Raw genomic sequence first — 16,230 nt, forward strand, 5'->3', positions numbered from 1 at the left:
CGTCCTGCCCTGCGTGCCCTGCGCCTACATCAGCGCCAGGTCTGGGGGCCTCTCCACCTCCTGGCCCTGAGTCAGGCCCGCATCGGCCTCCGTCTCGCCCGGTTCGCTGCCCTCGCCCTCAGCTTGTGTCCTTTCACAGCCTTTCCTGTCGCGCTGTGGAGTTTTCTGGGGGGAGGCGTGATTTTCAGTATTTTACGTCTTTAAAATGTGTTTAGTTTCTGTTGAAAGCAGTCGAATAGAGGAGCCCAATCACCGGGAGGTTTCTGGTGAGAAGCGAGTGTCCTTCTCACTCCACCCAGCTCCTTGTTACCTGCGCCCAGCTCGCTGGCGCCTTCCCAGAACCTTCTACGCAGGCCCGAATGCCTTGGCTGTGATTTCGCAGGTGACGGGCACAGAAGTCCCTGCTGGCGAAGCCATGATTCCTCAGCCCCGTTTTGCAGACTTTTCTCAGACTGTACAGTGGGCTTTGCGTGGACTCACTGCATGACCCCCGAGTCGGGGGGATGGATTCCCAGGGTGGACGGTGGGTGGGTGGAGAGGTGTCCGTGCCGGTGGCGCGTGGGCCAGTTGACCCTGCTGTCCGGGTCCCCCGATGAGGAAGGGCTGCTGCTCTCCGTTGCCCGGCCAGGGCCGCCGATGCCCCCAGCCCCCGCTCCTGCTCACACCTCGGCCCCTCCCGCGGTTTGGCTAAGACCCCCCCCCAACTCAGGGCCCGCCTGGGCCCGCCTCCCAGCCCAGCCGGCCACGTGGTCTGTCCTGAGCCTCCGTGCCTGCCTCTGTGTGTGGCCTTGGTGGTCCTGCACACCAGGCCTGAGTCTCCACTTTGGCGGGTTTTGTGGGAGCTACCTGAAAATGGCCCCCTCCATTTGGGCTCCCGGGAAGGCCCATCCGGGCCCCACTTCCTCCCTGCCCACTCCCCGGCTGCAGAGCAATTCTAAACACAAACGCTTGGCTCCCCCAGCGCCTCCGAGGCCCTGCCTGCCACACCCTGGGGAGGGGCCTTTTCCTTCTCCAGTCTCTCCCCTCCTGTCGCCTCCTCCAGCCCCACCCCCGGCACCTCCCGCTCTCCTGGCCTCAGCCTACAAGCCTCCCTCCGAAGGGCCCCACACGACCCTCACCGCGTCCCTGGAAGGTCCCTCTGCACTGTCACCTCTCAGGCCCCTGGCTCTCTCCTAGCCTCCTGGCTCCTGGCTGGGTGTGAAATGAGAGCAGAGCCTGACCCCCCCGCCCAGCGCATAGGGAAGGAGCAGAGGCTCCGAGTTTGGATGTGATTGTTGAGGGGGAAGGGCGGCCAACAGTGACCCTGGCCTCTCGGGCCCTGGGAGGGCGGCGTGGCAGGGTGGGGTTTGTCCAGCTGCCCTGAGGCCTCAGGAGGAGGGTCCGGCTCAGGTCCTGGGCCTCCAGGCGGCCACTGTCCGGCCTGGCTGAGCGATGGGGCCTGCTGTCCGCAGATCACCCTGACGACCATCGGCTACGGGGACAAGTACCCCCAGACCTGGAACGGGAGGCTCCTGGCGGCAACTTTCACCCTCATCGGCGTCTCCTTCTTTGCTCTTCCTGCTGTGAGTCGTGCCCCTTCCTGCCTTTGCTGGGGATGGGGTCTGGGCTCCCCTGGTGACCACAGCTGCCCTCGGGGCCATGTGGGGCGGGGGCAGGGCTCCCAGCAGGTCCACGGGCCCCAGGAGTGGACGTGGCAGCCTCCACAACCTGCCGCCCCAGGCTGTACCTTCTGACCTGTGTCTGCGGGTCACTGTCAGCGCCTCCCAGCCTTGTGGGATTGGCCAGTCGGGTCCTTGTGACCAGGAGGGGTGCTGTACGGTGACACAGCCCCGTCAGGTCTCCTTCAGAAGAGGCAGGGGCCCTGTTAACCCTCTACCCGCGGCTGCGGGGGCGGGGCTGACGATGCTGTCCTCCCGGTGGCCCTTCTCTGTGACCCCGGGCCACACCCCTGCACTCACTCCAGTGTGGACGAATCGGGGAGGAGGATTAATCTCTGGGCCCAGATGTGTTCTGAGTGGGCCCCGCCAGGCTCCTGGAAGCCTGAAGCTCCCTTCACCCCAAATCCAAGTCTTTCCCCCAGCCTGTCTCCTGGCATTGGGGGCTGAGGAGGCAGGAAGGTGGAGCCAGAAGTGTGCAGGCAAGGGTGGGGTGGGGGTGCGGTCCCCCGGACGTGGTCCGACCCTGAGGAGCTCAGTGTGGGGCTGTGGTCCCTGGGGCATCGTCTGACCCCAGTGACTTGCAGGGCATTTTGGGGTCTGGCTTTGCCCTGAAGGTTCAAGAGCAGCACCGTCAGAAGCACTTTGAGAAGAGGCGGAACCCTGCAGCAGGCCTGATCCAGGTGAGTCCAGGTGGCCCCCCACAGGGAGTGCCGCGTGGACCTCCATGTAGACCGGCAGAGCCCCTGGCCTGGGCCCACGGTGTTGGAGTGGAGCCCTGCTTGGCATCTGTCTCCCTGTTGGGGGATTCGAGTCTGTGCTGAGAACCAGCTTAGATGCCCGCAGCTGTCTGGCAGCTACAGCACAGGCAGCAGCAAGGCGGGTGCTGGCCAGCGCTCTGTGGGCCCTGGGTCCTGGGCCAGGCTGTCACAGGTGCCCCCGAGGTGTCCCTTCACAGCGCTGACACCCATCCTGCACTTGTGGAATCAGGGTTCAGGGATCCCCACGCAGGTAGGTGCCAGAGCAAAGTCTGTGCTGCCCCAGCTCACACTGCCCACCCGATCGCTGGGGGTCACAGCGGCCACTCGGCCTCCAGCAGTGCTTCATGAGCCATCCTGAGAGTGTGGGCCCAAGCACAGGCTGCCCGATGGGCCCAGCGTTCCTGCAGCCCCTCCCAAAGCCCAGGGGACCCAGCGGACCTTTGGAGTTGACTGGCCTTTACTGCTGGCTGGACACCGCCCTGGCCCCTCAAGTGCATTTCTTTTTTAAAGGTGTGGTCTTGCCCTGGGTGCAGCCTACTTTTGTGTATGTATGTATGCATGTGTCTTTCACCATAAGAACTTCAAATGGCTACTTCTTTTAAATGCAAAAGAGTGTGAAGAAGAACAAAAATGCCCCCCAGTCCCACCCACTATCGACAATAAAGTCACAGCACTACGTGTGGTTCAGAGGTTTGAGTAGCCCAGGGAAGGAGCGTGGCCTGAACACGCAGCACCTACCCTCTGCCCCTCCTCTCCGAGAAGCTCGGAGGTTTGGGAAGGAGACGTGGAAGAATTAGGGCTTGGGAAGGACCCCCATACACTGGGGGATCTAGGAGGCACACACATGCCCAGTGCTGGGCGCAGGCTCAGAAGTGACTGGAGGAGACGCTAATTGCTCACCTCAGGCTGATCTTTAGACTCCATGCAAGCAGGAAGTGATGGCCAAGGCAGAGCTGTAAGTGACCTTCTCAGATGTTGGAGGAGTGCCCCAACACAGGGCCGGTCTGCAGAGGCTGAGAGCATTTGTTTCCCCTTTGGTTCTTCGGGTTTAAGGGAACGTCTGTCAAGTCACCATCTGACCACTGAGCTAAGGGAACAGAGACTTCAGTGACCACACACAACAAAGAATACAGCGTTTACGGAATAGCTTAGAAAAGTCACTTAACAAACTACTACAATCAACAACAAGCAGCAGCAACAAACTCCAGGGATAGGGAGGAATCTGGACTTCCAGAGGTACCACATTACAATACTCAAAATGTCTAGTTTTCAACAAAAAATTGTGAGGCGTGCGAAGAAACAAGGAAGCATGATCCAGTCACAGGAAAAACAAAATGAATAGAAACTATCCCTGAAGAAGCCCTGATGTTTGATTTACTAGACAAAGACTTTCAATTAGCTGTTTAAGTATGCACAAAAGACGAAAGGAATCCATGGAAATGAACTAAAGGAAATCGGAAGAATGATGTCTCACCAAATAGAGAATGTCCATAGAGATAGAAATAATATAAAGGAAACAGATAGAAATTCTGGAGCTGAAGAGTACAATAACTGAAATGATAAATTCAGTAGAGGGTTCAGCAGCAGATCTGAGCAGGCAGAAGGAAGAATCGCAGACTTGAAGACAGGTGAGTTGAAGTCACCCAGTCTGAGGAGCAGAAAGAGAACAAAGGAAGAAAAATGAGCAGAGCCCGTGAGACCTGTGGGATACCATTTAATGTACCGATATTTGCATAATGGGAGTCCCAGAAAGACAAGAGGTGTTGGGCAAAAAGAATACCTGAAAAAATAAGGCTGAAAACTTCCCAGATTTGATGAGAGATGTGACTCTGTACCTCCAAGTAGTGTAAAATCAAAGAGATTCACACCAGGACTCATTATGATCAAACTGTTGAAGCCCACAGACAGGGGGAGTCTTGGAAGCAGCAGGAGAGAAAGGACTCTTGGTGCCCAAGGGTCCTCCGTGAGGGTAACTGCCGATTTCTTATCAGAAACCATGGGGACCAGAAGGCAGTGGGATGACATGTTTAAAGTCTGCAAAGAAAAAACTGTCGACCCAGAATTCTGGTCTGGCAAAATTATGCTTCAAAAGAGAAATCACAGCGTTCCCGTAAAAACAAAAGCTGAGGGAGTTTGTAGCTAATAGACCTGCCCTACAGGAAATGCTGAGGAGGGCTCTTCAGACGGAAGTGAAAGGACCCTGGGCAGTAACTCAAGCCACACAGACACTGGTAAAGTTAACTACACAGGTAAACGTGAAAACGAGTAGTAGTATATTTTTGATTTGTAACTCATTTTTTCCCTTATATGAGTTAAAAACAAAGGCATAAAGCAATAATCATAAATCTGTATATCTGGGTGCACACTGTAGAGGGTGTAATTTGTAACAGTTACAACATAAAGGGGGCGGACCACACAAGAGCAGAGTCTCTGTTCACTATTGAAGCTGAGTTGGTGTTAATTCAAACTAGATTTTTATAAATTTAAGATGGAATTAATCATAATCCCAGGGTAGCCTTTAAGAAAACAACTAAAAAATACCAGAAAAGGAAACGAGAAGGGACTCAGTAATAACTAGAAAAAAATGAAACTCTACAGAAGGCAATAATGGAGGAATTGAGAAACAAAAAAACAGCAGAAGCAAGTCCTGCCTTATAAGTAATTACTTTAAATGTAAATGGATTAAACTCCCCAATTAAAAGGTAGAGATTGGAGGAATGGATTAAAAATCTATTCAACTATACTAGATCCAAAGACGACAATACACTGAAAGTGAAAGAATGGAAAAAGATATTCCATGCAAACAGTGACCTAGAGCCGGGTTGGCCACACTTGTATCAGACAAAATAGACAAGTCAAGACAAAGAAGGCTGTTATGTATTGATAAGAGTCAATTTATAAAGATGATTAACAATCATAAACATTTATATACTAACAACAGAGTCCTAAAAATATATGAAGCAAAAACTGACAGAATTAAAGGATGAAATAGACATTTCTACAGTAATACCTGGAGAATTCAATACCCCACTTTCAAAATGGGTAGAAAGGTACTTCCCTGATGGCACAGTGGTTAAGAATTCACCTGCCAATGCAGGGGACACGGGTTTGAGCCGTGGTCTGGGAAGATCCCACATGCCGTGGAGCAACTAAGCCCGTGCATCACAGCTACTGAGCCTGCGCTCTAGAGCCTGCGAGCCAGAGCTACTGAGCCTGCGTGCCACAACTACTGAAGCCCATGCGCTTAGAGTCCGTGCTCCACAACAAAGAGAAGCCACCGCAATGAGAAGCTCGCACACCACAATGAAGAGTAGCTCCTGCTCGCTGCAACTAGAGAAAGCCCGCAGGCAGCAACAAAGACCCAATGCAGCCAAAAATAAATACATAAAAAAAAAAAGGGTAGAAAAACCAGACAAAAGATCCTAAGGAGACAGAGGACTTGAACAAACCACGACCCAGCTAGACCTGCAGACATCTGTCATTAGACATGTGTCACCAACCACAGAGAACACATCCTTCTCAAGTGCACGTGGAACATTCCCCAGGATAGACCATGGGTTGGGCCAAAACAAGTCTCGATAGTTGGGTGCCACATCTATCCAATGAGGAAAGGACAGTCTCTTTGACGGTGGTTCTGGGATACTGGATACCCATGTTTAAAGGAGTGAAGTTTGACCCTTACCTCACACCAATACAAAATTAACTCCAAATGGATTAAAAACCTAAATATAAGAGCTAAAACTAAAATTCTTAGATGAAATTGTGGATGTAAATCTCTATGACTTTGGTTTCTTAGATATGACACCAAAAGCACAAGCAATAAAAGAAAAAATAAATAAGACTTTAGCAAAATTAAAAACTTTTGTACGTTAAAGGACACTATTCATAGTGTCTCTTTAGAGAGCAAAAGACAACCCACAGAATGGGAGAAAATATTTGCAAATCATATATCTGATACGGGTCTGGTATCCAAAATATATGAAGGACTCATACAGCTGAACAACAGACAGACACACAACCCAATTAAGAAATGGGCAGAGGATTTAAGTAGACATCTCCCTGAAGAAGATACACAGATGGCTAATAACATTAAAAGATGTTCAGCATCATTCTTCATGAAGGAAATGCAAATCAAAAGCACTTCACATCCACCAGGATGGCTAAAATGAAAAGAAAAAGTGTTGATGAGGATGTGGCGAAATCAGAATCCTCGTACGTTGCTGGGGGGATGTGAAATGGTGCAGCCACTGTAGAAAACAGTTTGGTGGTTCCTCAAAAAGTTAAACATATCACATGACCCAGGAATCCCACTCCTAGGTATACACCCAACAGAACTGAAAACAGGTGTTCAGCCAAAAAGCTTCACACAGGTGTTTGTAGCAGCACTATTCACAGGAGCTGAAAGGTGGAGACAGCTCAGATGTCCCTCGGTGGGTGAAAGGATACACAGATGTGGTCCATCCATACGCTTGAATATTGCTCAGCCTTAAAAAGAACGAGGCCCGGACGCAGGCTCCAGCAGGGATGGGCCTTGAGAATGTGCTAAGTGAAGGAGGCCAGACACAGAAGGCCACGCGCTACGATTCCATCGCTACCAAGTGCCTGGAGTAGGGAAAGCCCCAGGGACTGATGCAGATTGAGGGTGGCAGGCCGGGGGCAGGAGGGGGCGGGGAGCCACGCTGGTGGGTTGGGGGCGCTTGTTTTTGAGGTGGTAAAAATGTGGGGTTGGCTGGAGGGGACAGTTGCACAGCAACGGGAATGGACTCAGTGCCAGTTAATTGCACACTTTAAAGTGGTGAATTTTAGTCAATGTGTATTTTACCCCAGTTAACAAAAAGAGTGAGGAGCAGAAGCCCAGGCCGGGTCGAGGTTGGTGTACAGGGCAGGCCCGCGCCTGGCAGGGGCTCAGTCTCAAAGTGGGGAGGATGAGGGCTGTCCCTGGCTCTGCCCTCCACCCCGTCCCCCGGGGAGGGAAGGAAGGTGACCACGATGCCGGGCGACGGCTTCCAAGCGTCAGGTAGGACAGATGGAAGGAAAGAACCGAAGCTCCCTGCAGACTCGCCGGGTGCACGGGGATGTGCAGGGGCGAGGCCCTGGGGGAGGCCGGTGGGGCCCCTTAGTGCCCAGCTGACGTCCTGTCCTCCCCGCAGTCCGCCTGGAGGTTCTACGCCACCAACCTGTCACGCACGGACCTGCACTCCACGTGGCAGTACTATGAGCGCACGGTGACCGTCCCCATGTACAGGTACCTCCTGCACCTCCCCAGCACTGCCTGTGTGCAGCCCCCTTTGTTCTTAAACCCCATTTTTGGTTGTCGTTCATCATTTTGATTATTTTTTGTTTCTTTTTCTTTAAAATGTATGTACTTTTCAAAAAGGAATCGTGCGTGATTATTTTATTAATTTTGTTCTCTGTTTTATAGTTTGCGGCTTTTATTTTTCACCTTCATTCCGCCCCCTGCTTAGTGTCCTTGCTGTCAGGTGCGTAGTGTGTAAACCTTGTGACGACAGCCCCCCAGAGCTTGCGGAGGTAAATGCCAGCTGGTTCCGGGGACCGCAGCCCCTCCAGGGGGCCCCGCGTTTCGAAGCAAAAGGATAGCCTTGACCCCCTGACCCCCAGCGAGGGCAAGAGTCTCTGCTCAAGGAAGTAGAGCACCCCAGACCCCACAGCGAGGTCCCGACAGGACAAAGCACAGGCACCCCCAGGCGCCCTGAGGGGCAGAGGAGGGGGCCGGGGAGCCCTCCCTGGGGGGCTGCGTGGTCAGCAGGCGGCTTTCCAGGCACTGCTTGTGCCCCCCGGGGTTTGTCTGTGCCAGGCTCTGGCTTGGAACGAGGTCTGAGGTGAGACGGGCGAGGGCTGGCCAGCGTCCATGCAGGTCAGGTGCCCCCGGGCTGGGCGCTGCCCTGCCAGCCCGCCCTCCCCGCTAGGGGCTGACGCTGAGCCCTGGGGCCTCTCAGCCCGGGGAGTCCCCTTACCTGCCCCTGGGGGTGCCCACCCACGGAGCCCTCTCCCTGGGCCAGGGTCCTCCTGCAGGTCCCCACCTGCCACCTGCCTCTCTCGGGATCTGCCCGCTCCTTCCTCCAGCACCGTCCCACTGGCACTTTCGGGGGCGCTCAGCTTCGGAGTGGTGGGGGCCTGGTGCCACCCGCTTCCCGGAAATGCTGAAGGCACTGCGCCCTCAGCCCTCCGGCCGAGGCAGGACTGACCCTCGTGCTAATTTTCTTTGTTCTGTTGTTTCCCCCACTTTCCTGGACTATTTTTTTTTCATTTTCTTTTTTTTATCCCGTTCTTTTAAAATCTTTCATTCCTTTCCCTTTGTGTGTGTGTGAAAACACTTGAAAAAGCTCGCAAACTCAAACCTACGGGGCCTCCAGGTAGGACTGCATGGGCGGAAAGCGTGTGGTGTGGTGTGGTTCTGTTCTGTTGGGGACTGTTCCGGGCCCACCCCGAGCCCCCCCCGCCCAGCCTGTGGCCCCCGCCTGGAGCCACGTGCGCCCTCCTCGCTGCCCGGGCTCCCCCTCCCGACCGCCCCCTCCCCACCAGCTGCTTTCTCGTGCTGGGTCTGTCTGTCCAGGTGTCCTCCGTTCCTTGTCCTGCTTCCTGCCTTGTCTCAGTGGCTGGGGTCCCGCCCCACGGGCCCCACTTACTCCCAGTGCAGAGGTGGTGGAGGTGGGGCATCGGCCATCCCAGCTCGGGGGCACCCCAGCCAGCCGCCCCCGGTCCTGGAAGGCAGCTCTGGGCTTGGGCTCTCCCTCTCTGCATCGAGTCTTCTCACTGCAGCGAGAGGGAGACGTGAGGCCCTGGGCAGAGGGGGCCTGCGGTCCATCCGTGTGGCCCCACTGACCGTGTCTGCCCCGGACGGCTCTCTTCCTGCTGCACTTTCAGTCTGGGGCCCCGTGCCCAGACGGGCGCTGAACTGCTCCACGAGGACCCCCATGCCCGGGGCCAGGTCCCTTTGTAGGCCCTGTCCTTCCCCTCAGAGTGGTGGCACCGTGCTGCGCCCTGCAGAGCCGGGGCGGGGGGCGGTCTCTCATCCTCCCCTGGCGCCCTGCGTGGGAACCGTGTTAGAAAGTTAACCCCTCCGCTCCCAGGAGGGAAGAGGGTGCCGTGCTGGGCAGTGTAGGGCCAGGCTCCAGGGGCGGGAGGGTCCTGACCCCTCGGCATCTCCGCCCCAGCGGTACCTGCCTTTCACCGTTGGCCATGGGCCCCAGGGGCTTCACTCAGAGGCGGAGGTGGCAGTGGGCACAGCATCCTTCCCGTCTGCTGGCCCTGGACCTCTGGGGCTCCAGGCTGCCGGGCAGTTGGGGGGACCCTGCTTCAGAGCCCGACAGGCTCCTCCCAGACCCGGTGGCCCCCTCGGTCCATCTTCTCCAGCAGCCCCCCATCCTCCGACATCTGTGGAAGCACCCCATCCCCACCCCAGGCCTGGGGGCTGGCCTCGTCCTCCGGAGGCGTCTGACCCCAGACTAGCCGCTGCTCGCTCCTGGGGATGCCCCCCGATGTGTCCCCCACTCCCATCGCCCACTGCACCCTCGTCCTCCACGACTGGGGCTGTGTGGGCGTGGCCCTCACGTGTGTGGTGCCTGCACGTCCCTGTCCGCGGCCCCGCCCGTCCGTGTTCTGTCCCCTGCCTCTGTGTGTCCAAGGCATGGCGTCCTAACTGCGTGCCCCTACCCTGGACCTGAGCGTGTGGCGGCCGAGTGGGGCCAGCTGCCCAGGGTCTCTGTTCCAGGCCCCGTGGTGGGTGGCCAAGGGGATGGGGAGGCCAGCTCTGTCCTGGTGTCCAGTCCTGGGGCTCTGCTGCGCCCATGGCGTGAGCCGACCTGACTGCGCAGGCCTCCTGCTTGGTCAGGACCTACGAGGACAGGAGAGACCTGGAGGGGGAGTGGGGAGGGGGAGAGAGAGGGCTAGCGTTCCCAGGGTCCAGGCCTGGCCGGGCTTGGGCTGCAGAAGGAAGAGAGGGGCGGGGCTGCCCCTGCGGGCCCTGGAGATGGCAGTGACTGGGGCAGGCCCGGCGGAGGGGGCACTCGCATGGGCGCTAGGGGGCGTGGCTGGGTCGAGGAGGTGTCGGGAGGGACCAGAGCAAAGCCGGACTGGCAGGTGGGCGGGGCGGGGCGGGGCCGTGGGTGCAGGGGCATCACACGAGGAGGGCGGGCACCCAGGGAGAGGAGGACACGGGGGGGGGGGGGATGGGGGAGGGGACAGGAGCGGGTGAGGGCTGGAGCCAGGGCTGTGTGTGTGGCGGGTGGTGGTGCTGTGGACCGGGTGAGGGTGCCCAGGATGGCTCGGACACAGGTGCCCAGGAGGGACAGGGGTCCCCAGGGTCAAGAAGGCCTGAGGCTCAGGACTGGGTTTGGGGGCTGGGGCTGAGTGGGGGCTGTCACAGGGCAGGTGGGGATGTCACAGACAGTGCAGTATCACAGAGCAGGTGGGAAGTCACAGGGCAGGCGGGGGTGTCACTGAGCAGGTGGGGTGTCACAGGGCAGGTGGGGATGTCACAGACAGTGGGGTGTCACCGAGCAGGTGGGGTGTCACAGGGCAGGTGGGGATGTCACAGACAGTGGGGTATCACAGAGCAGGTGGGGAGTCACAGGGCAGGTGGGGATGTCACAGACAGTGGGTGTCACAGGGCAGGTGGGGTGTCACAGAGCAGGTGGGGTGTCACAGGGTAGGAGGGGTGTCACAGACAGTGGGTGTCACAGAGCAGGTGGGGTGTCACAGGGTAGGAGGGGTGTCAGAGAGCAGGCGGAGTTGTCACAGCAGGTGGGGGCTGAGTCAGGAAAGAGAGACCAGTGCCTGGAAACACACAGGGTCACTGATGGCATGGAAGCTGTGTGAGGGCCGAAGGTGGCCAGGATCCGAGAGGAGGGTGGAGAGTGGGGTGGGGTGGGGGACAGAAGTGTCCCCAGACATTGTGGGGACTTGTGTCTCGGGTGAGTCTCCTGCAGCTGGAGGTGGGAGGCCTGGGCTTTCCCAGGAACCTCCCAGGTATACAAACCCCTGCCTGGCATCCCAGGGGGACTGTTCACCTCTCAGCTCCCTGGCTGGTGGCCGCGGCACTGAATGCTGGGCCGGCAGGCGGGCCTGGCGTGCGGCTGTCCTGGTAGGTGTGAGTGCGTCTGGGAGGAGGGGCTCGGAGCAGGGCCAGGCCAGCCGTGCAGGAGGCCCGCTTGCAGCCCTGTGGGCTCTGCCCGGCACAGTCCTTTCCTGTGACCTCGGCCCCGCTCAGCCTTGGCAGGGAGAGTGGCTCTGCAGAGAGGGGTCTGGGAGCCCCACTATGTTGGGGACTGGGTTTGCAACTGTGCTTCCCCTGGGGGTGTTCAGGGATTGGGAAGGGGGAGGGGCGGGAGACCCCCGTCCTCCCTGCAGGACCGGCTCCACGTGGGCATGCCCTCTAGGGATGGCCTGGGCCCCGTGCACTCCCATGGCTGGGGTCCCCGGGGCGAGGGAGCCCAGAGATGAAGACAGTGCCCCAGCCCCAGAGGTGGAGGCCCGGGCTCCCCGGGGTCTGCCGCCGCCGTGCGCTCCTCCCCTCTCTGCCTGTGACGGGCCACAGCGCGTGTCCCCGTGTGAGACGCGGGTGCTTGTGAGAGCTGGACGGAGGGCCCCCGGGGCTCTGGCGGGCGGGGGCCCACTCGCCTGTCCTCCTGCCGCAGACTGATCCCGCCGCTCAACCAGCTAGAGCTGCTTCGGAACCTCAAGAGCAAGTCTGGACTCACCTTCAGGTGAGCGGGGGCGCCTGGGCTGGCGCCCGGGGCACGGCGTCTCTGGGCTTGGCAAGGCGCTGGCAGCTGCAGGATGCTGGTGGCCGGGCTGCCGTGGGACCCGGTGACGCTGGTGGTTTTCCGCTTTTGCTGACCCCGGTATCGGCTCCCATCCTGAGGGCGGCCGGTTGCGGGGTGGGCGCAGAGAGGGGAGCGCCACGTGGGGCCGGGAGGCTGGCGCTCTGGCCTCGGGCGGGAAGAAGAGTCCGACCCGGCATGTCCCTGGAGCGTCGGGTGGACACACGCGGTGGCACCGGCTGGTTCTCCCAGTCGCAAACCCTGCGGCTCCTCGAGCGCTCGACGCGGGGAGGGGCGTGTGGAGGGGGCGGGCTGGGCCGCAGGAGAGGGCAGGGGAGGGTGCCCGTGACCAGGCCTGTTTGCCGACACGGAGGGGCTCTCAGTGGGCGGAGCGGCTGGAGCGGGTTGAATGGTGCCCCCCCGCCTGCCCCGCAAAGACACATCCATGCCCTGGAACCTGTGAACGTGACCTCACCTGGAAAAGTCTTCGTGGGTATGATGAAGCGCAGGGCCTCAGCTATCCTGAGCGTCGGCTGTGGAGGAGCTTCCTCTCTGAAAGTCTGTTAATGTCGGCCATTCTGATGAAAGCGCGTGTCCATAAACACGGGGCGGTAGCAACCGCAGCCTCAGAACTTCTCGTGACCCCTTCCGGATCCCCTGTCCCCTGGGACCCACCTCCTCCGGCCCCCAGGGGGCTCTCGGGGTGGGCGGGCTGTTCCTGCCCCCGCACACGCAGCCCCCGGCCTGTGGGAGCGTGGGGGGGGTCAGCTGGGCTCTGCACGGGGTCGGCCGGAGGGCTGGCCGCGAACAGGCCTGTGCTTCTGTTTGCAGGAAGGAGCCCCAGCCGGAGCCATCCCCAAGGTCAGTGCCACCTTCTCCCGCTGCCTCCGCGCCTGCCCTGTGTGTCCTCGGGGAGCGCGGGCTGCCTCGGGGCTGTGCATGCTCCTGTGTGCTGCTGAAGGTGGACCCCTGCCTGCTGGCGATGTGGGCCCTTAAATCACGCTTCCTGGGTCCACGCCCCCTCCCAGGCCCCGGGCCTGCTCGGCAGCTGAGGGGCAGCTCCTGCCCTCCCGTGACTGTAGCCCCTCGGACCGGACGCGGGGGGCTTCTGGGGGAGCAGTCCTACCAGCTCCAGCACAGGGCCTGGGCTGTTCTGAGCCGAGGGTGACCCAGGTGGACACTCCCACGGGGTGTCCCCCCGACATTGCAGGTCAGGGTCAGACGGTGGGAGGAGGGGCAGCTCTGAGGAGGGGTCTTCGCATCACCCCTGTCAGGTCTTGGTTTGTGGAAGGTTTCTGGAGGAGTGGGAGAGGGTCCCCTTTGGGGCAGGGTCTCCTGCCCTGCTTTACAACCCCTCGGTGAGGACCGGTCTCCCCCTCCCTGGGTCTGTCCAGGCCCCTACGGTTCTGTTTGCTTTAGGCGAGTTCGAGACTGGGACCCCGAACGGGGACTCCCAGGGATGACTTCTGCTGGGGGCAGAGGAGGGACGATAGCACCCTGCTGTTTTCCTAGTGTTGAGAAAAAAATCCAGATCAATTCACAACATTCAAGTTGGTGACCTCCAGCCCGTCTGTGTATCGCTGTGTACCTCTGAGCTCAGGGTCCCCCGGCGCCCCGTCTACACCTGCGGAGGGAGCCCTGTCCCTGAGGCCGTGGGCCAGAGACGCTGCCTGCCCACATTAGTGCCCTCCGGGATCAAAGGCGGCTCGGCTGGCTGCCCGGTTGGGGAGGCGTTGGGCTGAGCCCACCCTCGGCGTCCATCGGAAGGGGGCACGTGTCCCCACCCCCAAGTCCCCAGAGGGGGATGTCAGCTGGGGCCTAGGCTTGGAAAGGTGGGCAGCGCTTTTGCCCGGAAGCAGCCCGAAGAGCGGCAGACCTGGACCAGAGTGGGTTCGGCCCAGGCAGTGACCTGGGCAGGCTGGGAGCGAGGCGGGCCCGACACGGGGCTGTGGTCAGGGCGGGCTGGGAGGGGCGTGCAGCAGGGCCTCGCGTGCTTTGTGGGATCCTGTCGGTGCTGCCATCTGCCCCTTCCGGGAGCCCCGGGACCCTGAGGCCGGGGGGGCGGCGCGGCTGCCCTTGGCTCTGCCAGGGTGGGCGCCTCTCTGGCCCTCAGCGCGGCCCGCCCACCCGTCCGGCCCCTCTGGCCTGACGCGGCTTCCTGTGCTCGTCGCCCTGCTTTATCTCCTCTCCCGACAATTTTCGTCTCAGCCTCTCTCTCTCTCTCTCTCCTCTCCTGCCCTCCCTCCCCCAATCTGGAAAATCTTGCCTGCCCCCCAAGTGCCTTTAATCATGTTACTGCCCTTCTCGGGCCCCTTTCACGTCTGCTCTGTCTTTGGGGATGAGGTGGCTGACCCTGAAAGCAGGACTCAAGGTGAGGATACGCGGGAGCCCCCCGGCTCTCCGGCACGTTCTGTGGCTACCCCCTGCCCCCCCGCTTCCTGCTCCTCCCTCCCTCCCCTTGTGTCCGTGTGTCCCTGCCTGTGACCCAGCGGCTTCCCCTGGGGGCCCCGGGCTGAGGCCCTGGGACAGAGGGCCTGCCTCTCCTGGATGCACACCTGTCAGCCAGGTAACAGGTGGCATTTCTGTTCCCTGACTGGAGCAGCCATGAGCCCCTTTGTAGCACCCAGTGCATAGTAGATCTGCAGGAAATGATCCTGCCACTGGACCCACGGCAGGGTGGGCCTGTCCCTGGGCTGCCTGGTGAGGGGACCTTGTTCCGTAAAGCGCAGGTGGACGGGGTGGACGCAGGGACCCTCCCTCAGCTGCCGTGAGACCCCCGGTCCCGGCTCAGGATGGGGACGCGCCCCGTGGCTGTGTGGGCGTCAGACCAAGGCGTGGGGCTGGGGGCGGGGCAGGCGGGGGTCTCGGGCTGTGCTGCTCTGGGTGTGGCTCTGACCTGCCCTTTGACCCACCCCATTTCTGACTGCCCCCGCCCCTCCCGTGCCTGGAGGAACCCCTGTGCCCCAGCCGCTTTGCCCCTGTCCTGTGGCCCCCCTCTTCGTCGCGGGGGGCTGTGTGCCGTGTTCGGGTGCGTGTCTGTCCAGTCTGGTCTTCGTGAGTGTCCGTGGGCGCCTCTTCCACCCTCTCGAGCCCGGGCCCCCCGGGCTTGCCTGCCGGCAGTTCTGATGGGGTGAAGCTCCACTTGGCTGCTGTGGGCAGGAAACCCCAGCACAAGCCTGGAACCCAGAGGCAACGGGCTGGAGTTGGGGCTCCTCACCCCCCCGAAGCGGAGGGGCAGTGCTCGGGGGGGCCAGGCCACCAGCAGCCCACCTCCCCCCGCTCTTGTCCCGCTCTCAGGCTGCGCTGTCTCATGCAGGAGCTGCTGGCCATGTGAGACTGTTTATATTTTCGTTAACATTAAAGATAGTCACTGCGGTTAGAGAGCCTTTCCCCGGTCTCGTGTGCTTGGGAGCCAGGCGTGGGGCGGTCGCCTAGGAGACGGTGGGTTTGGCGGTGCTGGGCTGTGGGCAGGCGACTGCTGGGAGTTTTAAAGGCAGCAAAGCTGGTCAAGGCGGAGGGCAAAGACGCCGCCCCGCTTGGTCCTCTTTCCCAGGGGAGGAGCCTCCAGGTGGGGCGGGGCGGGTCCTGTGTGCAGGCCTGGGGACCCCTGGGGGGAGCTGGCCATGGGGGTCCTGGTCTTTAGGGTCCTTATCTGTCCTGCAGGCCCTGGTGGGACCGTGGCTGCCTCGGGGGTGCACCCTGGAAGAGCATGTTTGCCCTGAATTTGAGGGGCCCCTGCTGGGCGGGGGGTCCAAGTCCTGGGGAGGTCTGCCCCTGTGTGGGTGCACTCGGTGGACAGCTGGACCCCAGCTCCCTCCGCCCGGGATCGACCTCTACTTAGTTTTGTCCTACAACCCGAAGTGACTGGGGAAGGTCCCGCTGGGGAGGCACACACGCTCGCAGGGGCTCCGCGGAGGGCGAGGCCGGGCCAGCCGAGCGAGGGTTCCTCGAGGAAACTTGACCTTGGCTTGCCGGCGTTTAGCGGGGAGATCCTTGTCCGGACACTGGCAGGTGCCATCGGTGTTTAAGTGA

General features: G+C 60.1%; 1 protein-coding gene across 11 annotated transcripts in view; it reads left to right on the plus strand.

The window, feature by feature from the left end:
- Positions 1-16,230, plus strand: part of KCNQ2 (potassium voltage-gated channel subfamily Q member 2) — a 53,519-nt gene that overhangs the window by 19,964 nt on the left and 17,325 nt on the right. For 7 of the 11 annotated variants that reach the window (XM_082429745.1, XM_082429742.1, XM_082429748.1 and 4 more), the window contains exons 6-11: positions 1,452-1,562; positions 2,243-2,338; positions 7,567-7,661; positions 8,761-8,790; positions 12,073-12,141; positions 13,030-13,059. In XM_082429745.1, coding sequence (XP_082285871.1) covers positions 1,452-1,562; positions 2,243-2,338; positions 7,567-7,661; positions 8,761-8,790; positions 12,073-12,141; positions 13,030-13,059 — 431 coding nt within the window. Of the gene's footprint in view, positions 1-1,451; positions 1,563-2,242; positions 2,339-7,566; positions 7,662-8,760; positions 8,791-12,072; positions 12,142-13,029; positions 13,060-13,710; positions 14,570-16,230 lie in introns of those variants that run through there. The other 4 variants (XM_082429751.1, XM_082429752.1, XM_082429743.1 and 1 more) reach the window with 2 other exon arrangements.

This window comes from Balaenoptera physalus (assembly GCF_965194825.1).
Source record: "Balaenoptera physalus genome assembly, chromosome: 16".
NCBI lineage: Eukaryota > Metazoa > Chordata > Mammalia > Artiodactyla > Balaenopteridae > Balaenoptera > Balaenoptera physalus.